The 27308-nt window shown below is 39.1% G+C and overlaps 1 protein-coding gene and 1 pseudogene across 1 annotated transcript; one reads left to right on the top strand and one right to left on the bottom strand.

Moving 5' to 3' along the window:
* Window positions 1-3491: 3491 nt before the first annotated feature.
* LOC105858220 (estradiol 17 beta-dehydrogenase 5-like) lies at window positions 3492-22142 on the bottom strand. The gene is made up of 10 exons (XM_012741215.3): window positions 22000-22142; window positions 18241-18383; window positions 16278-16445; window positions 14615-14731; window positions 13925-14002; window positions 12799-12921; window positions 10354-10463; window positions 8156-8321; window positions 7484-7566; window positions 3492-3742 (listed from the first exon to the last, which is right to left on the bottom strand). The coding sequence occupies exons 2-10, from the start codon at window positions 18325-18327 to the stop codon at window positions 3700-3702; spliced, it is 975 nt and encodes a 324-aa protein (XP_012596669.1). The 5' UTR covers window positions 18328-18383; window positions 22000-22142; the 3' UTR covers window positions 3492-3699.
* LOC142864697 (uncharacterized) lies at window positions 21585-21699 on the top strand (annotated as a pseudogene).
* Window positions 22143-27308: the final 5166 nt, after the last annotated feature.

Below are 27308 nucleotides of genomic sequence, written 5' to 3'. Positions count from 1 at the left end.
CTCTGCCCTCCCCTCCAACCCCCTTCCATCTCCATGCGAGCCTCTCAGAGTTCCTGCCCCATCTGAAGGCAGACAATGGTTGCCTAGGGACCAGAGTGTCCTGGTTTGAGCACGGTTCCCTCCATGTCACTTCACAGTGCCATCTTACCACAGGCAGGTCTGCTGAGTCAGGAATGTGGGCTCTGTGATCCTAAGCAGACTACTTCATCTTCCAAGGCCTCGGTTTCCGCATCTGTTCAGTGGGGGTAATTATGGCACCCCACAATGTTGTTGAAAAGTCTCAGTGAGGATGGCTTGTTACTCTGGCCATTTTTATCACCATTGTCTTATTCCTCAATTCCTCATGTCCACCTCCCTGCTCAACCTTCCAGATGTACCTGGGCATGTAGGAATCTTCTGGCTCTGGGCTCCAAGAGAGAGCTTTACTAAGCATCACAAAATGAAAAGATGTTTATTGTTGACAAGAGAACCTTGAGTGAAGCTCATTATAGAGGGAGTAGTCTTGAGGGTGAGTTGTCATGGTTTGGCCAGTCTGCAAGGAGAGAGGTTTAGTCAGGCTGTTGATAAAGGACAAGAAATAAGAGAGTCCTCAGGTGGTCTCCTGCCACCCTCATGTCACCAGGCAATTTCTGACTCCCCCCAGCTGCACCCCCATGGACTTAACATTACCATGTTTCTGACTCCCTGTCACTTGTTAGCTGTGTGACTTTGTGCAGATAGTCTCTTAAGCCTTACATTTGTCATCACTGCCTATGTAAGGGCATCAGGATTAAGTGGTATACATAAAGCACATACACAGTCAGCATCTAGTACTCTGTGTGTACATGCATGTGTGTGTGCTTGTATGTATTTTTTATTTTCTTTATCTCCCAGAGTCACATATTTAGCCATACTATTTTGCAGATGTCACTTGTCACTTACACCTAAACCAGAAGTAGAGGGTAGGATCGTGGTTACCCGATGCTGGGGCAGGGAGGGGAAGTTGGTCAGCGAGTACAAAGCTGCAGTTGGATGGGGAATAAGTTCTGGTGTGCCATTGCCAACTAGGATAGCTATAGTTAATAATATATTGTGTATTTCAAAATAGCTGAATAATGAGGATTGACTACAGTATTGCATTTTATGGACGTATTTCCCAGGGCCACATGAAAACTGTCAATTAAGTCTGCCACCAGGTGGCACTTGGGGAACACATAATGTTCAAACTCATTTGTGGTTCTGGCAGGAGATGACAATACTTGCACTGCCTATTTGATTTTAGGGTTTCTTACACCTCATAAAACCACTGTGAAGGAAGAAACAGTGGATAGCAAAAATAAGCAAACACTGGGAAATTGTAAAGCTTGAGAAGTTTCACAGAGTGTACACGATTGCATTCTTGATCAGTATTTCCTAATTGCCTTTTCAGGTGGTAACTGACAGCTCTATGCATCTTGTCTTTTAATTCTAAGAGTGGAGCTCACAAAGCCCTATTCCCTCTTCTGTGGTACCTCTGCTTTTCTACAGGGAATGTGGTTTCTGTGCTTAAGTTCTTCTGTACACTGGGAACTGCAGAGCAAGCTCCACAGAGGAAAGGTATGAACATGTGCTCTTTGAGGAACCCACTGTGTCAAGTGGCTTATGTGCATTTCTGATGACTTTAGGACCAGAGGGATACTATCTGGATAGATACTGTCTTCACTGGGCACTTGCGCTTTTCATGTGAATGAAAACTCCAAGGGTAAGTGGCAATCAAAGGCATAAAAATCAGGAAACAGAGTCAGGCATCATTTGTTCAGGGGATAATGGTGAGCTGTAGATGGACCTTGGGGAGGACAGCAGGGGATTGCTGGTTGTATGGCAGTTTTATGTTTAACTGTTGTGAGAAACTGACAACTGTTTTTCAAATTGCACAAGTTTCCATTCTCTTACACACTGGAAATTGTAGTGTAGAAATGTGTGAGGATTCCCATTTCTCCACAACCTCAACAACATTAGTCTTTGTTATTAATATTATAGCTATTCTTGATGACTAATGTTGAGCATCTTTTCATGTGCTTATAGACCATTTGTATATCTGCTCTGGTGAAAGGCCCATAGCATTCCTGGGAGTTCACTGTGGTGCAACAGGGTGGAATGGTGCACAGCTTTGGAACTTGGATTTGCTTCAACTGCCAAACATTAGAAAACTCAAGAGGATAAGGAAAATCTATTGTATTTGCCCATATTTTTGCTTATCATATTTTTTTCCTTCCTAATGTTACAAGGTTTCATCTTTCACCATTTTCTTTATGTTTAGAAAACTTACTTTAGCCATTCTTTTAAGATAGGTATTCTTGTAAAAATTCTTTCATTTTTACTTCATCTGGGAATGTCTTGATATCCCTTTTATTCTTGAAAGCTATTTTTGCTGGATATAAGATTCTGGATTAACAGTTATTTTCTTTCAGACTAGGAAATTATTGCCACTTCCTTCTGGCCTTCATGGTTTTATGATGAAAAATCCACTGTCATTTGGATTTTTTTCACCTGTAAGTAAGGTTTCATTTCTCTCACTGCTTTCAAGATCTTTTCTTTTTCTTTAGTTTTCATAAATTTAATTATGATGTGTCTTGATGTGTATTTCTTTTGTTTTACATTGTTTGGGGATCACTTATCTTCTTGACTCTGCAGGTTTATGTATATTTCTAAATTTGGAAAATTTTCAGCCATTACTTCTTTACGTACTTTTCCAAACCCATCCTTTGTTTCCTTTCCTCTCAGGGCTTTGATGACATAAATGTTAGGCCTTTTGTTATAATTCCATAGATCCCTGAGGCTCTGTTCCTTTTTTTCATCTGTGTATTTTCTCTCTGTTGTTCCTATTGGGTGATTTATATTTTTTTTATCTTCCAATTCACTGATTATTTCATTTAACTCTTACATTATGCTATTGATTGGATTCACTGAATTTTTATTTTGATTATTGTATTTTTCAGTTCTAAAGTTTCCATTTGGTTATTCTTTATATCTTATACTTTTTTACTGAGACTATTTCTTTACTAAAACTTTCGATTTTTATTGCAATTGTGTTTATAATTGCTGTTGAAACATTTTTATGATGGTTGCTTTAAAATCTTGGTCAGATAGTATCTTGATCAGATTTTATTGTATGCATATTTTGCTTATCTTTTTTCATTCAATTTGAGACTGTCCTTGTTCTTGGTATGATAAGTGTCCTTTATTAAAATCTGGACATTTGGGGTATTATGTATTGATTAAATTTTAAATCCATTTATAAGTTCTAACAAAATTATATGGTGTGGAAAATTCACAGATGAAAATGAAAAAAAAATCAAAATAAGAACTATAAAGAAGTGAAAAGCTAGACTTTGAAAATGTGAAGGTATATGAAATGATTCACGTGTTTTGAGAGATTCACATCCCCTATGATCACTTCTAGGGATGCCAGCACTTCAACCGCAGTGAAACAGGAAAAGAAAAAAGCAAATAAATGTCAAAGTGGCAGTAGGTTAGGTTGTTTAAAGTACATCTTTATTTTCTTTAGGGAAATAAAAAGTAGGTTTAGAGACTTCTACTTCCTAATTTGGGAACTTGGGCCAGCTTGTGACTGAGCAAGCTAAGCAATATGGAATAAACCAGATAGACGTCTCATTCTTGAGATGTTCTCTATTCGTCAACCAAAATCAAAGAACTCTGGAGCAACCACAGACTCTGTTGTTAATACTCATCAAGAAATGGATAATCTGGGTGAAAAAAAAATCTAAAACACAAAGGGAGAGTCTTAGTCAATTAACTGTTTTTGGACTAAGTGAAAAGAGATTTCTGTTAAATTTAGGCATAAGCATGAAACTTAACATAGTTTTCTTTTTGAGATAAGTACAGACCCAACTAGTTTTATAATAACCATGCACTGTTGCATCACACTATCATGAATACATTGTGGAAAATAAATATACCTACACACAAACAAATATACCAATATATTCAGGTTTTACAGGTAAGTTATTCTACAAATTAAGAAGATAAACTATTTGTGTTTATACTTTGAACTCCCAGGAGGGCAAAAACAAATTCTCTCTCTTTCAAAACATTGCCCAGTCTGAGTTAATATTTACAGTTAATAAATATTTTAAGATGATAATGAGAAATGTAACAAAAAACATCACTGTTCAATTTCTTTCAAGCACTCAGAAATAATTTATCTATGACTTTTCTAGAGGAAAATTATATATTAGACTTAGAGATAGACACTGTGATTGTACAATGAAGTCACTTCAATGGAGAGCTTCCCTTTTAGCAAGGTTAATTCTATTAAGTAATAATTTTGAGATAGAAAATGCTAAATCATTGAATAATTATTATCGATTAATATTATTGATATTTATTGTTATGGGTTACTGCCTGCATCTCTATATTCCCTTACTTCGTTATCATTTTATTATGTTTATTTATTCAACCAATATTTTTTGAGCACCCAGGAAGATAGTAGTTTAAGAACAAAACAAAAACAAAAAGTCTGCCCTCAGAATCCAGCATTCTAATGTGGTAAACAAAAAATTAAAATAAATCAGTAAACTATGTAGTATGTTAGATAGGGATATGTGTCAAGGAGGAAAATAAAGCAGAGTAGAGGGAAAGGATGTTCTGGGAAGAGCTGCATTTTTAATTAAGAAACAGAGATGGCATCGCCAGTGTGACAGATGAGTTAATACCTGAAGGATGTAAAGGAATGACCCATCCAGCTATCTGGAGAAGGAGCTCTGTAGGCAGAGAGAATAACCAGTGCAAAGGCCCTGAGACAGGCCTGGCTTATGTGAGGAATGGCTAGGGGGTCAGTGGGGCTGTGCTGGAGTCAGGAGGGGAGAATAGTAGGGCATGGACACAGAAGTAGGGGAGGGAATACCTGTTGGCCCTCGTAGGTCTGTGTGAGATGCAGGATGCCAGATATTGAGAAGATAAGCACCTGATTACACCTACTTTTTAAACTGTTCGCTCTGACTACTATGCATGAGGGAGAGTGCAGAAGCAGGGAAAGCAATCAGGGGCACCTAGTTGATCAGGAAGACTTTGACAGGAGTATATTCAGGATGTGTCTGTGTATGTGTCTCTGTGTATGTGTGTGTGTTTTTCTCTGTGTGTGTCTGTGTGTGTGTCACTGTGTATGTATCTCTGTGCATCTCTCTGTATGTGTGTCTGTGTCTCTGTGTGTGTGTCACTGTGTGTGTCTACCTGTGTGTGTGTGAGTCGCTATGTGTATCTCTCTATTTGTGTCTGTGTGAGCATGTGTGTATCTGTGTATGTGTGGGGGCTAGGGATTGCAGATACAATCATAAGCCCAATTAGAGACATGGTAAGTTTGAGATGTGTAGTAAACACCCAAGTGCAGTTGAGTAGACAGATAATCAAATCTTAGTCTAGAATCTCAATCGGGGCTGGATGTAATATGGGGAGTCTATATTGAGATGGTGTTTAAAGCATGAGACTAGATGAAATCACCAACAATGTGGGTGCAGAGAGAAAACAGAAGAGTTTTCAGATTGAGCTCTAGGTCACTCGACAACTGAGAGCTCAAACTGATGAAGAGAACCAGCAAAGAACATGAGAAGGAATGGCAAGAGTGAAGGGTTCAAGCACGTTGTTACATTGATTGACCCTGGAATCTAAGCAGGTAAGAAGGACAGTGGGCACAGTAGAGCGTCAATGTGAAAAGATGGTATGATCAATGTGCTGTAGGTCTCTGGCAATCAAAACATTATTGGAATATTGAGCAATATAGCAAATGAGCTGGACAAGTAGGCGGTGATGATTTAAAATTGCAGCGTGAGAATTTAAAATTGAGATTGTGGAATGGTGATGGTAACTAGTAATGACAAGGTCTAGGATGAGACCATGGGGTTGAGGGGCTGAGTTAGACTGGAGATTATGCTCATTGGAAGAGAGGAGATCAAAACACTGATAGGTCATCTCTGTGGAAATCATAAGAAATGATGACATCTACTGCTGGAGAGAGTGACAACTAGTCAAGAACTAAAATCCTCTGTGGATGAGGATTTTAGTCCTGAAATGCAGTCCTAATGACTGCAACAAGGAAGGGAAGTGGTGGAGTAGTGTGATGACATGAGATCCAGAGCAGAGTGTTCTTGAGAAAGGGGAGAGCGAATGGTCTGGGAAGATTAGTGAGGGGTAGGAGGCTTCCTACTCAATATTCCAGCTTAGCGCTATGAACAGCTTAGAAGAGGGAATGGCTGCCCTGCCCTGCCCCCCAAAGGACTAGAGAAAACAGTGCTGCTAGGACGAACAGGGTTGCAGCTTGAGGGAACAGCGAGAATAGTTATAGACATCAAGAGTAAAAGGATTTTGCTGATGGCTGAATATGAGTTTCAGATGGCACAGTGAGAAGTGCCAAGGTGATAGACACAGCTATTTGGGCACTGGGGATTTTAGGGTCCTGTGGTGACTAACAGTGATAAACACCACGATAACCCCAAGGCAGAGAAGAATGGCAGCTGGTGGGAGTCTTCCCTGGGGCTAACAGATTTGTGAGGCTCCCCTGATTCCTGCTGAAGAAGGCCTTGAGGGAGACTTGCATTTTCCAGGTTCTGTGACATTTACATACATACATGTATTAAATGTCACTGAACAGAAAAAAATAACTTCCAGATTTCTCACATTTGTACAGCCTTCCAAAAATCATAGAATCTAAAGTTTGAAGGGTCATTAAAAGTATATCTTTGGAAAGGATTATTCTTGCCATTGTCACCTCCATTGTATTGATATCTGGCATCTCCCCTTCTTTCTTCCTGATTTCTAAGTCCTCTGACTGTTCACTATTGAAAAACTTACAGTTATAAACTTGAGGAAACTTAAACTTGAAGAAAGTTCTGAACAATGCTCTGAAACCAGAGTTAAAGATTTACCCCTGTGGCCAGTTTTGCAAGGGAGCCAACTCAGATTCAAAAACTGAATTAGAGAAGGTGGGCTTTGTGATAGAAATTAGGGAAACATGAGAAATATTGAGCTATAGAGTTAACAGGTCTAGGTGGTCACTTAAATGTAGGGGTGAGATTTGTGACAAAAAAATTGATGTTTGTAGTATTAACATGATGAGTATATATAGAGGGAAGCTGAAGGCTTTAATTTTAGATATAGTAAGTTTGAACTGTGGGAGTAAGAATTGTCCAGTAGGCTGCTAGAGACCAAGAGAAAGGCCTACGTTAGAGACGGAAATTGGGGAATTACTAGCATATAGATTGGAGTGAAGCACAATGCTGAGGCTCTATATCTCAGGAGGCAATGCGGAGTTCAGAGGGTTCCGTCTTACCCTGAGTCATCCTCACATTCTTGTCTGGGAAGAGCCCTGAGCCTTAGAGTAAATTTCTGAAGGAAAAAGTATTTTCCAACAACTTTTCTAAACAACAGCCTCTGCCTTCTGTGGATTGGAATAAGCCAATTTCTTCCACTGTCCTGTTCCCCAGTGTCTACAGTATAGCAAACTACTTACTCAGCATCTTCAAAAAAGCGCATATTCTTGTTCAGGCCATCTAGAGTTTTCATGTCCTCTGGTGTCAAATGGAAGTCAAAAGCCTATCCAAAATGTGAGAGGACCAATTCAGTTTCCCTGAAGCAATTTCTGTTCCTCTTCTCCCCTCTTCACAAACACACAAATTCATGTAGGAAATTGTGTAGGTTTTATGAGACAATTATCACATACCTGGGACTCATTCAGTGGCAAAATTCAGGGGAATGAATTTTAGCCCTAATCTCTCTATTCAAATAGTTGAGACTGGCATCTCTAATCTGCCCTCAGAGACTTTTATTGTGTAGCTGTCCTTGTAGCAAGTGAATCCTAAAGATTTTTGAGCCCAAATCTCATATGATCTAATTCCTTTACTTTACATTGTAGAAGACAAGGGATGATTTACACAGGGCTATAATGTAGGTGTAAAACCAGAATTGTGGCCCAATCCTGACACTGCTTAGTGTTCTTTTCAGGCATCACATTCTCCCTTGCAGCAGGTAGAGGCTAAGACACTTAAATACAGTGCTGATATGCAAAGAGTGAATAAGGAGATAAGCTTTGCCCAAATGTACCTTAACAGCCTCACAAATACCCTCATCCACAGCAAAGGATGTGCCTCTGTTGGTCCCCTGCTGCCAGTGCCCTGCTCTGTACCTGGAAGTTCTCCTTGATTCTCTTCTCACTGAAGCTCTTGGCCAGGACCACCAGTCCCCGCTGCAGCTGATAGCGCAGGGCTACCTGGGCTGGAGTTCGCCCATGCTTTTCAGCAACCGAATTGAGTACTGGATCCTCCAGGATAACTGGGCTGTTCTTTTTCCTCCTGAGGGGAAAGGCAGAGATGCTACATGTTGGAGGATGAATATCCACTTTACTTGGAGGCTGCTTCTTCAAGCCAGGGATGGCTAATCCTCTAGAACCTTCCTTATTCCCCTCTGGCTGTTTTAATATCTGTTTTGTTTCTCTTGTTATATCCAAAGAAGAAGGAAAAAGGAAAGCAAGGTGGCAAGGAAACTCAGGTCCTTTTTTTTCTTTTTTTTTTTTTAAAGTATTTCCGAGAAGTTTAGTAAAAGATTGAATAAATCAAGAAGACACAATTGTCCAAAAACCCAATTTCCACCATCATAATAAATAATAAACTATTGTATAAGAATTTGCTATTTCAAAAATGCTTTCAGTATAGCTTAAAGTCTGGTAAAGTGATGCCTCCCAATTTGTTCTATTTGCTTAAGGTCTTCAAGCTATACTATAAGGCTGTTGTAACCAAAACAGCGTAGTACTCACACAGGAACAGGGACATAGACCAATAGATCAGAACAGAGAACCCAGATATAAAACCATCCTCATATTGCCATGTGATCTTTGACAAAGCAGACAAAAACATACACTGGACTAAAAAATCTCTATTCAATAAGTGATGCTGGGAAAATTGGATAGCCACGTGCAGAAGACTCAAACAAGATCCACACCACTCACAAAAATCAACTCAAATGTATAACAGACTTAAACCTAAGGCATGAAACTATAAGATTCTATAAGAAAATGTTGGAAAAACTCTTATAGTCATCAGCCTAGGCAAAGAATTTATGAAGAAGCCCCGAAAAGGAATCACAGCAACAACAAAAATAAATAAACGGGACCTGAGGAAACTAAAAAGCTTCTGCACAGCCAAGGAAACAACCATTAGAGTGAATAGGCAACCTACAGAATGGGAGAAAATATTTGCTTTCTATATACCCAATAAAGAATGATATGATATAAAGCTGATAACTAGAATCTATAAAAAACTCAAGCAAATCAGCAAGAAAAAATCAACCCCATTAATAAGTGGGAGAAAGACATGAACAGAAACTTTTCAAAAGAAGATAGTCTAATGGCCCACAAACATATTTAAAAAATGATCAATATCTCTATTCATTAGGAAAATGCAAATCAAAACCACAATGAGATACCACTTAACTTCCATGAGAATGGCTTTCATTAAAAATTCCCCAAACAACAAATGTTGCTATTTATGCAGAGAGATAGGAACACTCATACACTGTTGATGGGACTGCAAACTAGTACAACCTCTATGGAAAGTAGTATGGAGATACCTCAAAGAACTAAAAGTAGACCTACCATTTGATTCAGCAATCCCACTACTGGGTATGTACCCAAAGGAAAAAAAGACATTCTATAAAAAAGATACCTGCACTCAAATATTTATAGCAGCACAACTTACAATTGCAAAGATGTGGAAACAACCCAAGTGCCCATCAATACATGAGTGGATTAATAAAATGTAGTATATGTATACCATGGAGAACTACTCAGCCATAAAAGTAAACGGTGAACTAATACCTCTTGCATTAACCTGGATGGAACTGGAGACCATTCTTCTAAGTGAAATGTCACAAGAATGGAAAAGCAAACACCGCATGTACTAACCATTAAATTGGAACTAATCAATCATACTTATGTGCACATATGGAAATAACATTCATTGGAAATCAAGCAGGGGGCGGGGAGAAGGGGATGGGTAAAGTCACACCTAACAGGTACAATGTACACTATCAAGGGAATGAGCGCACTTATAACTTTGACTCAAATGGTACAAAAGTAATTTATGTAACCAAAACGTTTGTAACCCCATAATATTATGAAATATTATAAAAGAAAAAATGCTTTCAATAATTTTATTGTTTAATAATGTTTTATTGAGTCCTTATGTTAATAATGTAAGTCTGGGTTAGGTAAAAGGTTTACAAAGATAAATTATTCCTGCTGTCTACTTTTAATTTCCCCAGACAGCTGAGAGATGACTTCAGAAGGTATGGTATCTATGCTTAAAATAACTTTATGAAAATTATTACCATTCCTTGGCTGGGTCAGACCCCAAGGCACCATACGCAGTCAAGACAATGTCCTTGGACTTACAGAACTCCAGTAGTTTGCTTTGGTTGTGGTAAAGATGACATTCCACCTGCAGAATACCAAGCAGGAGCATTAGATTACAGGACCACCAAAGCCAAATATACCAGGAACATGCAATGCTGTATTGCATGGTATCAAAAATACTCAAGAATACCAGCAACATTGGCCAACTCATGATCATCATCCACCAGCTGTACCCACAGAGCTCCCAAAGTCTTTACTTTGGATTACAGCCCATGGATAGCATGGCAACATGGCTTAAATAATTATCTCAGGAGGACAGGTACCTCTTGGAGGACAAGTTGAGAAAACAAACAGATAATCTCAGTCTATCAGACTGAAAAACCATGGTGATGTCTTTGATTGTTGCACATTTATTGTCTGTATATAATGAGAAGCAATTTCTGCCTTTCTTAGTTCTTTCATCTCAGTATTCTTTATTTATATCTCTTCTCTTCAATTCTGCTACTCCTAGGATTCAATAAAATCATCCCTCAAAATTTTTTTAGCTTTATCGAGGCATGTTTTATTATACCAAAACATGCACACATTTAATGTATACATCTTGATGAGTTCAGGCATGTGCATACACCTGTGATACCATCACCCCCATCAATGCACTAAACACATCCATCACCTCCAAAAATTCCCTTGTATTCTTCTGTGCTTATGGTTTTGGTTTTGTTTTGTGTTTTGGGGGGCTTTTTAAAAAATAAGAACGCTTAACATGAGATCTATCCTCAACATATTTTAAAGTACACTTTCCATTAACTATAGGTATAAAGGGTTAATATCCAAAGTATATAAGAATCTCCTACAACTCAGCAGCAAAAAAAATAAAAAATAAAAAATAACTCAATTGGAAAATGGGAAAAGAACTTGTATAGATATTTCTCCAAAGAAACCATCCCTCGAATCTGAGTCATTTTTTCCTTAGGTCATCCTTGAGCTCCAGGAACTGGAATGTTTTCCTCCTTCGTACTACATCGCATTGTGGTGTCTTTGTTTGATCTTCAAAGCGCCCCCCCTCCAAATGGCCCTACTCTGAATTACTGCACCCATACCCTTCCCCAAGCTTCAGTCTTGTCCCTTGTGGAAAGGGATTTGGAAACAGTTTTGGCCTTTTTAGCATCAGTTGGAAATAAATTACTAATTGTTACTAGTAGTGAACACTAAAGAGGAGGCAGGGTAACTTATTGGATTCAGGGATTAAAACCAATCCTGGACCCTATAACACCTCACCTGAGCTCATTTATTACCATGACCAGATTGCTGCACAGATGGTAATGAACCCTACTTTGGTTCAAGCTTTCCATGCCATGCCATCTTCCCCACAACCAGTCAGCCTCCCTTTGGCCAAATTCTTTTCACCTTTTAGAGCTCAGATAGGATCTAGCTTCCCTTTTGATTCTTCACCAAGTACTGCAGTCAAAACCATTATTTTTTTTTATATATATTGATGATGCCTAAAGTGGAGGTAAACCTCCCAGGGGACACAAAAGAAAACCTTTTAGAATTCCTACTTGTAATTTTCATCCAAAAAATTTAACAATTAGCCTTAGTAATATTTAATATATGGATTGACTTGTCCTCACTCCATCTGCATGTAAATGTTTCAAAGGAGGAGTGATCATCTGTGGGAAGTGTGAGCCTCCCACAGCACAGAGTGTTGTCCATCATTCCCATACTCACACAACTTCTTTCATAATCCTCCAAGATAGGGCAGTTTCTGTGCTGCCCATTTAAGTGGGTTTACCTTAATAAGTAGACTTTAAAAATATGTTACTTTTAATTTTTTATTGTAGTAAAATGTACACAACATACATTTTACCATTTTAACCATTTTAAGTGGACATTAATCATTAATTAATTAAGCATTAAGCATTCACATGGTCCTACAACCACTACCATTATCCATCTTCAGAGTAATCTTTTTAAAACAGCAATATTTTCATAAGTTCCGGAGAGATTTTTGTGCTATAGAGAGGCTCGGTGGTCATCTCATGGCACAGCACTTACAGAAGTTGTCAGACTTAAAGACGAATCACCCCTTTTCTTATACACACAAATGTTCCAAAATTACTGACCTTTCATGTGATGGGAAGTGGCTGTCAGTCATTTGCTAGCTCCAATTTCAAGGACCAACTACCACAACATCTAGCAGATTATACTCTAAGTACAAAAAACTCTTAGATGGTTTTTTATAAAGTGGCATGGCCTTGGGCACTGTCTTCAGTAATCTGAAATGCATTCTGTTCTCTTGAAGCATCTGATGTTCCACAGTAAAATACATGAGAGGGGAATGTCATCGGTGGCCTTGTCAAATTGAGGAAAGAGAAAGCTGAATAGCAAAGCAAGTTGGGGGGCAGATTGGTGGTGCTCACCTGGTTGCAGACAGGCTTGTATTTGAGCCCTGGCTTGTTCAGGATCTTTTCCAGCTGCCTGCGATTAAAGTTGGACACCCCAATGGACTTGGCCAATCCTGCATCCTTACACTTCTCCATGGCCTGGGGAGAAAGGGTTTATGAGGAGCAACCTGTGTCACAGGCTAGAGAAGAGAAATAAATGTTAGCACGCTAGGGATGGGGCTGGGGGTGGGAACATGGGAGACTGGGAAAGGCATAGTCTTTCAAGGTGCAGATGTCAACCAATGAGGCAGGGATTGACTGAGTAAAAAAAAAAACAAAAGTAATAGGGGGAAAAAATGGATAAGAAGATAGAGTAAGAAACGAAACTCTCTCCCTTGTCGGTAACTTGTCAGCATCTCGATGCAGAGTCTCATCCACATTAAACTTTCTCTTCCTCAACAGACCAACGCAGAGCTAAAGGAGCCAGCACACTCTTTAGTGAATGCCTAGAAAAATGTGATTGAGGACTGATAAAACAAATGTCAGAAGAACAGGAGGCGCAGCCAGGATGCCTTTCCAGCATCAAAGGCAGGAAGACCACCTGCCAGACCTCCGCTCCCTGTTCTCTCTGACCTCAGGTCCTCCTGCCATCCATCTCACTTGCTCTGTCCCAGTCTCCTATGTCCCCTTGCTGTTCCTTGAATGTGGCAGTGTCTCTCCCCTCTTAAAAACTTTGCCTTGGCTTTCTTCCTGCCTGTATCACTCTTTCCCCATACAATCAATACCTCCATCTACTACAAGTCTTTGCTCAAACATCACCCTTTCAAAGAGGCCTCCCCTGCCACTCTGTTTTTAATTGCCTTTCTGTGCCCCAAACCAACACTGGCACTCTCTGTCCTTCAGTCAGCTTTACTCGCTGCCCCCATGACACCTACCTCATGGGCCAAGACTTTGGTTCTGTTCACTGATGTAGCCTGAGTGCATAGAGTAGAGTGTGATAGACCTAGACACTCAATAAATACTTGTTGGATGATTACGTGAAAGAAGCAGAGGGACATTCAGGGGCTCTCCTAAGTTTGAATAGAGGCAGAATTGGACCAGATCCCACTTTTCCTGAATCCCCCATGGTGCAGAGGCATGGTCTCTCCGGAGCTTCACTCACCTCCCATGTGCTACAGAGATCCACGGTGTCAAAAATAATTTTTCCATGTGTGTCCTTTGGAAAAATCTCCTCCCCAGGCTGGAACACAGGAAAGAAGGGGAGCTTGTACAAAGCTCTGTCTGGCCTCAGCCAAACTGTCTGGGGCCTAGAGACCTTGAGACCAGTGGAACAATTTGTCCTTAATTCTTGAAAGGAATTTGTAAAGTTAGTCTAAAGGCAAAAGAAGTACATTGAGGAAACATATTTCCTAGAAATGCTTCGAAGTGCTAAAAGTTTAAGACACCCAGGACAGAGCCCAGGGTGGTGCCATGCCCAGTCCTGCCTTTGGTCCTCGGCCCTTGTGAAGAACTCTCTCCCTTGTCAGGAACTTGTCAGCATCTCAATGCAGAGTCTCATCCGCATTAAACTTTCTCTTCCTCAACGGACGTCAGTGAGCATGACATTGATATTCCAGAACACAAGAACTTGAAAATATAGGTGGCACATCACAAGATGGAAGTAGAGGTATCGGTACCAGTGAACCCTGTCACTCTGGAGCTGAAGTACTGAACGAGGTGGAAACAGTTTTCAGAAAAGAGAGAGAGACAGTCTTAAAGTATTCTGTTCTTCTCCCCCTCACAACTATGTGTTCTCTTTTATTCAGCAACTGCTTTTTCCATGGATCACCAAAATAAAACAACTGGTGCTAACCTTTAAAGCCATTGGGCAATGAATAAGGTAGAGATCCACATAGCTCAGCTGGAGTTTCTTCAGTGATCTTTCCAGGCACTTTTGGACCAATTCTGGATGCAAAAAGGTGCTCCACACCTGCAAGAGTTGAAAGAGAAGCCATGTGGGATTCTTCAAAAATCCTTAGGACAGAATAATGAAATGGCAAATAAACCACATCAGCAACCAAAATCCCTCTTGTAGTAGAAGAGTAGCGACACGTCACCCAATGAAGCTCCTGAGTTCTTTAACGTCATAGCGTATTTTCATGCTAAATTAGGGCAATCAATGTATAAAATAGAAATATGATTTTATAGCAGAGATTCTCAAACTTTAGCATGTAAAAGAATTATCGGATTTGTTTGTACAAAACATATTCCCGGGTTCTAGCCCAAACACAGTATCTGTAAACCAGACTGGGAATTGCCTGCCAGACAAGAACCCCAAGTGATTTTCCAAAGAAAGTCCCATGAGGAACTTTTTTGGGAGTAATTTAGTCACCTCATTTTAAGAAGTAATAATCTAGGGGGAAATTAATCAAAATAAATACAATGAAAAAAATTAAAGGAGAATTAAAAGATGAGTGTGAGAAGGCTGGTGCTATAGCTAAAAATAGTCATCTAAAAATAGTCATATATCACATTCTTGGTCTAGAAGGAATGTCCCTTTATAGACTTGCATAGGATTCACGTGCATGGGCCTCAACTCGATCTTTCCTTCACCTCAAATTTAAATGTGTTTTGTTTTTGTTTTTTCCTTCATAGCAGCAGTCAGTTCAATGAACACTAGGGGGAAAATTCCTTGGAGGTTTCCTTTTCAATCTGACTTAAATATCTAAGTTCTTCTACTTGTTTTAGATAGGATGTGAATGGACATGAAAGATTTTTGGAGAAAATGACTCCAGAATTTTTTTAAGAAGTACATAAGTACTTTCACAAACATTACTTTCATCCTCTATCATTTCTGAGGTATTATTCCTTACTTCACAAAGATAAGAAATAAATATGCATTGACCACAAAATAGCTTGAGATGTGAAGACTAAGGTTCAGAGAGGATATAAAACTACTTTTGAGTCAAGAAATTTCACAAAGTCAAACAGAATATTAAAGAACTAAAATTTGATCCTAGTTTCATCTGATTCCAAAGCCTATATTTTCTGACTAAATCACATTACCTCAAACTATGGCTAAAGATCAAATTACGTTGTCAAAACTCGAGTAGAGCAGAGTTGGAAAAGCCAAGTCATTCCTGAGTTTTAAAAAAATATGATGATAATAACAACAGCCAGCATTTTCAAGCATTTAAAATGCATCAAACTTTTCTACAAGCTTTATGTGTATTTTTTAACCTAACACCCACGAAAATCCTGTGAGGTAAATGATATTTAATTAATACCTTCATTTTACAGCTTGGGAAACAGAGGAACAGAGTTTAGATAGTTTGTCCAAGGCCACACATTTAGGAGGTGGCAGAGCCTGGATCTAATTGTAAAAGTCTGATTACAGAAGCCACATTCCTAACCATCCTTTGTAGGTGCAAGGTCTGAGTGGATGAAGATCAAACCAGTAAGAAGAAATATTTGCCAAGAAACTATACAGCTAAGAGTGAGCTTCCCATAGGTATAGATGTAACTGTATGCAGCACCTTTGAGGTACAGAATATGTCTTCTCTCCTCACAGTGCCGTTGGCGATCTTCTTCCGGATGGCCCGCCCAACCTCCTCTTCATTTAGATATATGTAAGCAGAGTCAATATGGCGGTAGCCTACATCAACTGCTATCTGGATGGCCTCCTCTACCTTACTTTTAGCAACCTAGAAAAGTATAAAAAGATAAAGACTTACTCAACTCAGGAACAGATGACCAATTCCATAAGCAGAGCTATTCAACAGAACCTATTGTTTTCCCAAAGGCTAAGAGCTAGAGGTGGCAAAGCTAAAATTGAGTTATAAACAGTAATGAATATTCAACAACTGACCATCTGAAAAAAAGAAGTCCTGGTTTGTAGTATTTTCCAATTTCTATGTTGCATATATTCCCATATTTCCTAATTTTAAGCTTCCAAAATTAGGAAAAGATGTTCATAAGACTCTTGTGAGTCTATGTGAGCTAGACCCAGCATATCACTGGTTTTAACACTCTGTGTATTTATACTATCTACATGATCTATGGATTTACACAATCTATAGATTTAAATTCTTAAATTAATTCATTCTATAAGAGATTACTAAATTGGTTTCAACCCAGATATCCAATGATAATTATCTATCAATGCAAAGATGTAACTTTACACACAGTAAATTAGTGATTTACTTACCTAAACTTGGAAAAACTCCTCAAAGAACATTTGAGGAAGGACAAAAATGTAAAAGAATATAAACACTTTTTTTCACTCAAAAATATCTCATAATTCTTTTTTTTTTTTGGTTGCTAAGTTGGTTCTTAGGTGACACTTTATCCTTCAAAACTTTGTTACCTTCTTAGATGCCTACTGTTCTCTGGCCCACCAGTCTGGACCCTTGGAGTCATCCACAATTGTTCTCTTTGCATCACCACCTCCTCTACCTCACTCAGTAGTTAAAATGCCTCTTGGATATTTTTTTTTTTTTCATTTCCAACTCCCAGTGAGTCAACTGAGTTCCATGAAGATTCACTGACTGTCCACAGGTTAGAGCCAAGTCAAAGCAAAAGCAGAACTTCCTGCCAGCCTTTTTGCTTACAGCCCTCAATATTATACACCATGTGCCTTTAATGTTGGTAAATCAATCCTACAACTTTTCTAAACAAGTATAAACTTCTTCACCAAGAACCACTGAGATGTGCCCGTGTAAGTTTGCAGCATTTGATCCAGAAATGTGCACGAAGTTCAATCTTCCACAGAGAGGGAAAATTTCCAAGTGCCACTTGGCTTTCCCCATGGCACGGTCTTAACAACTAGGCCTCTAGGAGACTGTTTTCACCCCAGGCCACCACACTCCCTCTAATCCTGTCCCTCTGATTCCAAGTTCCTCAGCCACAGAGCTTTCTCTAGATAATCTATGATTAGTGGTGGACATTAAAAATCACAGAGCAACTTCCTCACAAGCAAGTTTGCTGTGAAGTTTCTGACATATGGTAATCATAGCAACTGGGTTTCATTTATCCTAATACACTGTGAAATGGCTACAACTAGATAGCCAATGAGAGTAGCAAAAACAGACCTACCCACCCCTGAATTCTGAAAGATGGCCCTGATACAGCGCCACTCCAAGTGTGGTCCTGGGCAAGCAGCATCAGAATCACTTAGTAGCTCATTAGAAGTGTGAGTTTTAGAGCATTACCCCAGACCTACTTGATCAGAAACTTTGAGGGCAGGGCCTCCAAATCTGCATTTTTAATAAGATCCTCAAGTGTTTATATCTCTAAACACCTGAAATTTGAATTTGAAATTTGAATCTAAAAACTTGAAATTTGAAAAGCACTGACTTAATGCACAAAGTAACCTGACCTGTTTTATAAATGAGGAAAGTGAGACTCGCATGAATTTCTCAAACTCACACAGTGACTGGTTCTGGTCAGGACCTATGTCTGCTACCCAATGCCATTCCATGCACAACACCATATGGCTACCTTAGCAGGAGCAGAGGTGCCCAACCCCAGTGTAGGCATGAAGTATCCATCATTCAGTTTTATAGAAAGGGGTACGATATAATTCATCTTCTTTCACTCTTCCTGTAAAACAGACACTGCTTTTCTTCTTTGTTAAGAGAAACCTGTAGAAGGAAGAAAATAGATAGCACAATGGCTATATATATATATTTTTTTTTTTTTTTTGAGACAGAGTCTCGCTTTGTTGCCCAGGCTAGAGTGAGTGCCGTGGCGTCAGCCTAGCTCACAGCAACCTCAGACTCCTGGGCTCAAGCAAGCCTTCTGCCTCAGCCTCCCAAGTAGCTAGGACTACAGGCATGGGCCACCATGCCCGGCTAATTTTTTCTATATATATTAGTTGGCCAATTAATTTCTTTCTATTTATAGTAGAGACAGGTCTCGCTCTTGCTCAGGCTTGTTTCGAACTCCTGACCTCGAGCAATCTGCCCGCCCCGGCCTCCCGGAGTGCTAGGATTACAGGCATGAGCCACCGCACCCAGCCTAATGGCTATATTTTTAAATAACAGCTTTAATGAGATATAATTCACATGTCATAAAATCACCCCTTTAAAATATAATATAATAATTGATTTTTTGATATTAAACCAATTTTGCATTCCTGGGATAAATTTGCCTTGGTCATGGTAATCCTTTTATATGCTGCTGGATTAAGTTTGGTAGTATTTTGTTGATTATTTTTATAGCTATATTCATAAGATATTTTGTTCTTTAGTCTTCTTTTCCTGTGATGTTTGTCTGGTTTTGGTATCTGAGAATATTGGTCTCTAGGAATGAGTTCTTGGAAATGTTCCCTCCTCTTCTATTTTTGGAACAGTTTGAGAAAGATTAGTGTTAATTCTTCTTTAAATGTTTCATAGAACTCAGCAATGAAGCCAGCTGGGTCTGGTCTTTTCTTCTTGAGTTTAAAAAATATATGTTACTATTTAAATCTCTTTACTTGTTATAGGTCCATTCAGATTATCTAACATTTCTTGAACCAGTTTTAGTATTTTGTATTTTTCCAGGGATTTCTCATTCCAACTAAGTTATCTTTAAGAGGAATTGCAGTGTTCCCCTTTTCATTCTTGATTTTAATTATGTGCATTTTCTCTAATTTTTTTCTAGAACAGTCTAGTGTGCTATTTAATTTCCACATATTTTCTTTCTTAGGTTACCTTCTGTCGATGACTTCTAATTTCATTACATTCTAGTCAAAAAAACTTATTTGTATAATTTTAATCTTTTAAAATGCATTCAGTCTTGTTTTATTGCTTAATGTGTGACCTCTACTGGCAAATGTTCCATGTGCACTCAAGAATACTGTGTGTTCTTCTGTTGCAGAATGGAATGTTCTGGATATGTCTGTTAGGTCTGGCTGGTTGACAGCATTGCTCGCATCACCACCTGAGCTCCACTTTCAGTCACATCAGCAGTGACATTAGATTCTGCATTTTGGTGAGTTGTATAATTATTTAGTTTTATATTACCATGTAATAATAATAGAAATAAAGTGCACAGTAAATGCAATGCGCTCGAATCGTCCCAAACAATTGCCCCCACCCCTGTCTATGGAAGAATTGTCTTCCATGAAACTAGTCCCTGGTGCCAAAAAGGTCGGGGACTGCTGGTAGAGAGCATACAACTGGATCATACTTGGTTTTGTTTTAAATATCCATTTTAGAAACTCTGGGTTTTTTTCCTTTTTTTAATTTTAGCGAATTATGGGGGTACAAGTGCTAAGGTTATGTTAGAAACTCTGTTTTTCGATTGATTTTTTTCATCAACTTACATTTACATTGCTGACAATGTAGGATATATATCTGCTGCTTTGCTATTTGCCTCTGATGTCTTTTGTCTTTTTTTACCCCCGCCTCCATCACTGCTTCCTTTTCTGTTAAGTAAGTGTAGGGATTTGAGGGATTTTGTGGCTAACCTAGGAAAAAGGTGTGTGTGTAAGGTGGCAGAAGAATATACAAGGTTTATCGGGTAACACTCGGACAGGTTTGCATGTAGGTGAAAGTTCCTCACAGCAAGAGTGAGTCCAGAGACTAGAGCATGGGTGGTCACTGCTCAGAAGGGGTATAGGTCAAAGGACTCCAAAGAGAGAGGAGGTTCAGAGAAGGAACTTATGTGTCTAGGTGATGTCACCTAGCAGCACAGTGGGAAGTCTCTGAGTTAGAGAGCTCCAAAGGACCAAGGCAGGTTAGGGTCTTACACCCATGAGTCACTATCAATGGCCAGAAGATGTGGGGTGAGATTTTGTGAGGTATGCAAATCAGGAAAACTCTAAAAGGCTAAAGATATGCTTGTCTAGACTATCTTAAAATATTGTGAATGGGCAAAAACTTGAGTTTGGTGCCAATGGACTTTTGAACTAACATGGCTCAGCCTGCAGCAAAGAAATAAGCAACCTAAATGGCAATACAGGGAGACTATTTTGGGGTCATTTAGGGTCATTTACATAACAGTAGGTATTTTCTAGTATACTATTTTAATTATCCTATAGTTAGTTTTACTATAATTTTGAGGTATTTTCTTAGTGATTGTCCTGGTGTCTTTTTTTTTTTTTTTTTTTTTTTTAAAGCCAGTCAAATTTAGCAGTGGGGGGTTGAATACCATGTCCTGGTGTCTTAACACAATCAAGTTTAGATTAATACCAAGTTAATTTCGGCAGTCTAAACAACTTTGGTCCATACAGAAAACTGGTCTTTGCCAAAACAGACAACAATATACACTGGGGAAAAGAATCCCTACTCAATAAATGGTGCTGGGAAAATTGGATAGCCATATGCAGAATGAAACAGGATCCATATCTCTCACCACTCACACAAATTAATTAAGAGACTTAAATGTAAGCTATGAAACCATAAAAATTCTATAAGAAAACATTGGAAAAACTCTTCTAGATATCAGTCCAGGCAAACAATTTATGAAGAAAACCCCAATGGCAATCACAGCAGCAATAAAAATAAATAAACATGGGATTTGATTAAATTAAAAAGCTTCTGCACAGCTAAGGAAATAATCAACAGAGCAAATAGGCAACCTACAGAATGGGAGAAAATATTCACAAGCTATGCATCTGATAAAGGACTAATAACCAGAATCCATTAAATAAAAAACTCAAGCAAATCAGCAAGAAAAAAACAAATAACCTCATTAAAAAGTGGTCAAAAGACATGAACAGAAGCTTTTCAAAAGAGATAGCCAAATAGCCAATAAACAGATGAAAAAATGTTCAACATCAATAATCACCAGGGAAATGCAAATTAAAACCACAAATGTCAAGGTTATATTTTTTTCAACCATTAAAAAAATGTATATAGATCCTTTTGTAGTTCATAAGCATGATGATTGGGTTTTCAGGAGCATGCATGAGATGTGCATGAGATGTGCCTCCCTCAGTCCTTGTTATGATGTCTGCACATTACCCGTCTGACTTGAAAACAAAAAGAAAAACATATAAACCATATTTAGCTCATGGGCTATACAAAAACTTAGGCAGTGTTCTAGGCTTGTGGGCCATAACTCTATATGATTAGTAGACATAGTTATTAGGGCTATAATTACCTTTCTATAAATTACTATATTTTAAATTGTGACAAAATATATATAATATTTATCATTTTAACCATTCATAATCATATAATCCAGTGGCATTAAATACATTCACAATGCTGTCTAACCATCACCACTTCTATACCCAAAACATTTTTGTCATCCTCACGAGAAATTCTGTACCTGATACAGGAGATTGCACGACGGCGCTTCCAAGGGGAGGGAGCTGGTTTCCTGGCATTCCTTGAGTTATAAGCAGCTGAGGCAAGGGGTCACCCTGGAGCCCCACCCCAGACTGTGCACTGGCCTGGAACCCTGGCGCCCTTTGCTTTGGCTAAGAGAAGGAGGGACTGCTGCCAGGGAGACTTAGGCACAACGACCTCAGGGACCACAGGAGACACTATGCACCCCTGGCCCAGGCTGCTGTAATGAGCAGCCCGGCCCAGCGCCAGCTGCAAGGCGCATTCCACCGGCCTCCTGGGGGTGGCCCCGCCCCTGCACCCTGCTCGGGGTACTAGCACTAGTGCACACCATCAGGGCCCTCTGGGCTTGGCTTCCCTCCTCCCCACGCAGTTAAGGGGTAGGGGATGGCCCAGCCCAGTTCACCACCATTGGCACTTGCACACTCCTCCAGGGGGCCTGAGATTGGGCTTACTTACATTCTGTTTCTCATTCCTCTTAGCACGTCCTTCTAGTTTTCCTATAGCAAGAAAACGTGTTTCAGAAAGTAAGGTAATTCCTGTATGTATAGATTATGTAAGAGAAATATTACCTCTTCTCTCATCAGGGCCCCAAATATGCCTGCCATCTTAAAGAGCTACTTTTCTAGACACAACTATGTGTGAAGGATTGAACAACTGACTCAGTAGAGATGAATTATATATTTTACCTAATGGTTAAAATAATTGATTCAAGAATAGGGCTTTTATGAAATCTGGGCCAGTATTCCTTGAGATTTTTCCATTTGGTCCCTGCATATTCCAGACAAATCCAAGGGTACAAGTATCTTAATTCACACTCAAATTCTTAATCACAGACACTTAAGGCAAAGCATCTTGCCAGGGTGACGGGTTCAATCTCAGCCCCACACTGTGTCAAAACCAGGCTTCCTTCATGAACTCTTACCTGTATCACTTGTGCGGACTTTCTCTTCCTCACAGTAATTTAAAGCAGTTTTTGTGCTGCTTTTGCCTACCACTTTTCTTTTCTTGGAGCCCTTATATTCACTACAGCACATCTGTCTAATTTCAAATATTAAAGAGCCAGGTTCCCTAGTGACCAATTACTATAGGGAGTTCGTTTTATTTAAACTTTAAAGCAGTTTTCTCGAAGTGCAGTCCAGGGACTTAAGAGGTCCCTGAAATCATTTGGGGGGGCATGAGATAAAGAGTACTTTTATGATAATACTAAGAAACTATATCACAGCAGATTGAATACAGAAGCAGATTTGAGAGTCTTGTGGTCTTCTATTAAGCTACTTATTAGACTTTTAAAAATATAAAACAATACCACTTTTCTCCCTAAATCATTTTTGTTTTGAAAAAGATTGTGATTTTTATAAAATATTTATGTCAAAATGTAATAGATTTATTATTTTTAAATGAATTGATATATAAATATTTAAAGTTTTCTCAGCCTAAGTTTTTAATGTGGTATAAATCAATAGATATAGAACATATAAATAAAAGCTTTGGGTGGGGGAACCCTCGATAATTTTTAAGAGTATAAATGGATCCTAAGGCCAAAAATTTTGAGAGTATTTTATTTTAATGAAAAGATGGTTTTAAATTTATTTAAGGTACTCCAGGCTGTAAGGAAATAGGGAAAGCTCTCAAATCATTTTATGAGGCTAGTATAACTGATAACAAGACCTAAAAATTATACCAGAAAAAGAGAGAGGAAAACTATAGCTCAATTACACTGATAAACCTAGATGCATAATTCCAAAAGCAAAACATTACCTTATAGAATCTAGAACTATATCAAATAATCTAATATGCTAATAAAGTTTTTTTGTTAATGATATAATCATCATTTAATATCAGGACATCTATTAAATAGCAACATAATCCATTATACCAATACATTTTAAAAAGAATGAAAGCAAAAAGTCATATATAGGTGTTTAATGCTACTTTATACAAATAAAACTGTAAGTAAAATATAAATTTTAAAAAATTTTAGGTGGAAAGAAAGATAATTTACCAAAACAGTAACTTTTCCTACAACAAAATGTTTAGTTAAAATCTGATAGTAAAGAGATCTCTTCTCTATTTTAAAATTTCTATGACTTTTTCATCAAGCCCAAGACACTATTAATTGAAGATTAGAGCATTCTTTTGTGTAAGAAAGAAAAAAATGATGCTAATTATAAAGATGCTATCAATTAGTGATTTTAAACTATGAAAAAATACATACTTTAGAACTGACTATAGTAAAACTGCCTCAGAGGCTGTAAAACAGAATAACAAAAGAAAATAATTGGTGAGTTATTGAATGTGATTGTACAATTAGAAAACCCAAGAAATTTTAGTGAAAAACAATTACTTGAATAAACTAGAGATTTTTATAGCTGGATACAAAACAAATACACAAAACTTGAGCAAAAGCACCTAGAAATGGAAATGGGGAAAATATTGCATTCATTCCAATGAACGAAGTCAAGCATGACAGAGTTTCCACAGTGAAGAACTATAAAAGATTCTTGAAGGCATAAAATAAGATCTGAACAAATGATGCAGAGAGAGAAAGTAGACTGTGGTTGCCTTCATCCTTCTCAGGAAGGAATGGGCAGGGCAGGCTAAGTGGGTTGAGGATTGGTTAGCCATGCTTGAAGGGGGCGCCCCTGCAAAATTTATGTTCACTCTGATGGTTACCTGGCATCATTGGGGGTAATATAAAGTCTCCAGATGTTTTAGGTAAACCAGAGTTTACTTGGGAACAGGCTTTACTTGGACATTTTGTAGGTGCTACAGCATCAATTTACAGAAATTTAAAATATAGTTCACATAGTCAGAGAGGTGAATGTGTGGCTTCCAGTTTAAGAAGGAAAGAGGCTGTCTTGATAAAGACCCCCCCCAACTTTCCATTAGGGAAAATAATGAAGTCCTGGAAAATTACAAAATTTTACAGTCATGGTATAATGATTTTAGTCAATCAGCTACAAACATTAGGGTGAAATTTTCTCCAAGGATAGATCCATTCATCTTGATTGAGAAACTCTTACTGGTGTGTACATATGTCAGCTTTTAGAAGAGAACAGACTTAGATTTTTGGGAAAAAGTAGAAAGTAGCTTTCACCCCAACTACTTTTAGCAACTCTCAGATACACAGATTTATTAATGAATAAAATCAACAAAACCTCCAAATTTATAAGCAGAACTTTTACAGCCCATCATACCATATCAAAATGAGTATTATTTGTTCTTATCACTAATTATAGTGTGCAATATTGCTGTCATAGTTTACAATAACATTTTCAGGACTTGACAAGAGCATAGTCGTATCTTATAGGGAAAGGAGTGTGTCTCAGGAGATGCCATTTGGAGCCAGAGCCTCTGCTCGGGATGCAAAATTTGGGAGAAGTAGCCTGGAGTAGCATGAGGGCCCTGGCTGGGGTGGGGGCAAGGCCCAAGAGTGAGGGGCAGAGAGCAGCCCCAGAACACTGACTGGTTGTTTAGGATGGCTCTGCTCTCATGGCCTGCCTCTTTCAAGTGCAATCGGTGGAATGTTTATGTCCCCCCCAAATTCATATATTAAAATTCTGGCCCCAAAGGTAATAATATTAAAAGGTAGGCTTGAGGTGACCAGGTCATGAGGATGGAGTCTCATGAATGGGATTAGTGCCCTGATAAAAGAGGCTTTAGAGAGATCACTCAGTCCTTCTGTCCTGTGAGGACACAGTGAGAATACAGCTGTCTATGGTCCAGAAAGTGGGCCTTCACCAGACAGAAATCTATTGGTGCATTGATCTTGGACTTGCCAGCCTCCTAAACTTTGAGAAATCAATATCTGTTGTTTGCAAGACACCCAGTCTATGGTAATTTGTTATGGCAGAGTGAATGCACTAAGACTCCCAGAGGAAAGGAGGCAAGGACTTAACCAGACTTTTCAGGGGGCATCTTAAGAACCCTGAAAGGTGATCTTTTTGTCTTCTCTTCTTGTGTGACATGGTGAAGTAGGAGTGAAATGGGCTCTTCTAGCTGGTGTGCCAGGGTTTCCCTTTGTCAATTCACAGTGGATTCCAGGGAGGATTATGTGGGTGAGTCTGAGTCCTTTTTCTGTTGCTATAAAAGCCTATGTGAGACTGGGAGAGTCATAAGTAACAGAAGTTTATTTCACTCACTGTTCTGGAGGCTGGGAAGTCCAAGAGTGCAGTATCCACATTTGGTGAAGGCCTTTGTGCATTGTCATCCCAGGGCTGAAGGTGGGAGGGCAACGGAGCAGGAGTGAGAGAGGAAGAGAGAAGAGAGGGCAGTGGGCAGAGACCAGGCTGGCTCTCATGGGCTCTGTGCATTCCCTGTCTAGATAATGATAGTAAATATCAAAGAGTGTGAGACCCAAATCGAATGTGACAAAGAGATACTGGAAGCACCAGGCAGTGGTAGAAACACATTTGACAAGTTTTTCATGAGTCTCACTGAATATGGCAAAAACTACCCTAAGAACAGTGACAAAAATTCTCCTCTTGACCAACTGACATGGCCCAATTACAGGATGGGGGGTGACACAGAACATAAAATAACGACACAGACACACATGGACATGACAATGACTCAAGTGACCAATGCACCGGTCACTTTATTTTTATACCCCCCAGACCTAGGGTTAGTTCCTTTCACATGAGCATCTGAGCATAGCAGCGATATCAGTCAATTCTGGAGTTGTTTCAAAAGGGAACACTTTCCCATGGTCTCAAGACCTCAAAACGGTTACTAAAGTTAAGGTGCTGGACAGAGCTCAAAAGCCAAGGCCAAGATAGGCAACATAAAACAATGCAGCCATTTGAAGTGCTTCTTGGTCTCAATCCCAGGCGGCGGCTCCTCCCTTGGCCCCACGGTTGTGCCTGTTTTAGGTCGCCCCCCTCTCCATGGGGAGTCTTACCCGTCATTGACTACCAACCATCAATCGGGGGCCAGTTCTTGGGAGAGTTCTTGTTCTTGTTCTCATGGCCTCCAGACTCCCACCACAGGTGCCCTCCGTGTGGGAGTTGGAAGCATTTGCTTATGTACAACAACTCAGGCCTCTTATCAAGTCACAGGGCAGCAACCGTGTCTGAAGAAAATGCTGACTACTGCTGCGTCAGGCAGCACACGTACATTACAGGCTGTAGTGAATGATTAGTATAAGGCATCACACCAGAATCAGCCCCCAACAACCAACCGCTACCCAGGCTCCTCTGAGCCTCTTTTTGACGAGGCCTCGACCTTGTTCTATAAAGATCTGAACAAACAGGAACATAGGTGCTAACAGTCCAAGACCACACCCCTAGA

Source organism: Microcebus murinus, chromosome 25 (assembly GCF_040939455.1).
Source record: "Microcebus murinus isolate Inina chromosome 25, M.murinus_Inina_mat1.0, whole genome shotgun sequence".
Taxonomy (NCBI): domain Eukaryota; kingdom Metazoa; phylum Chordata; class Mammalia; order Primates; family Cheirogaleidae; genus Microcebus; species Microcebus murinus.
This window is presented reverse-complemented; position numbering and strand designations above follow the sequence as displayed.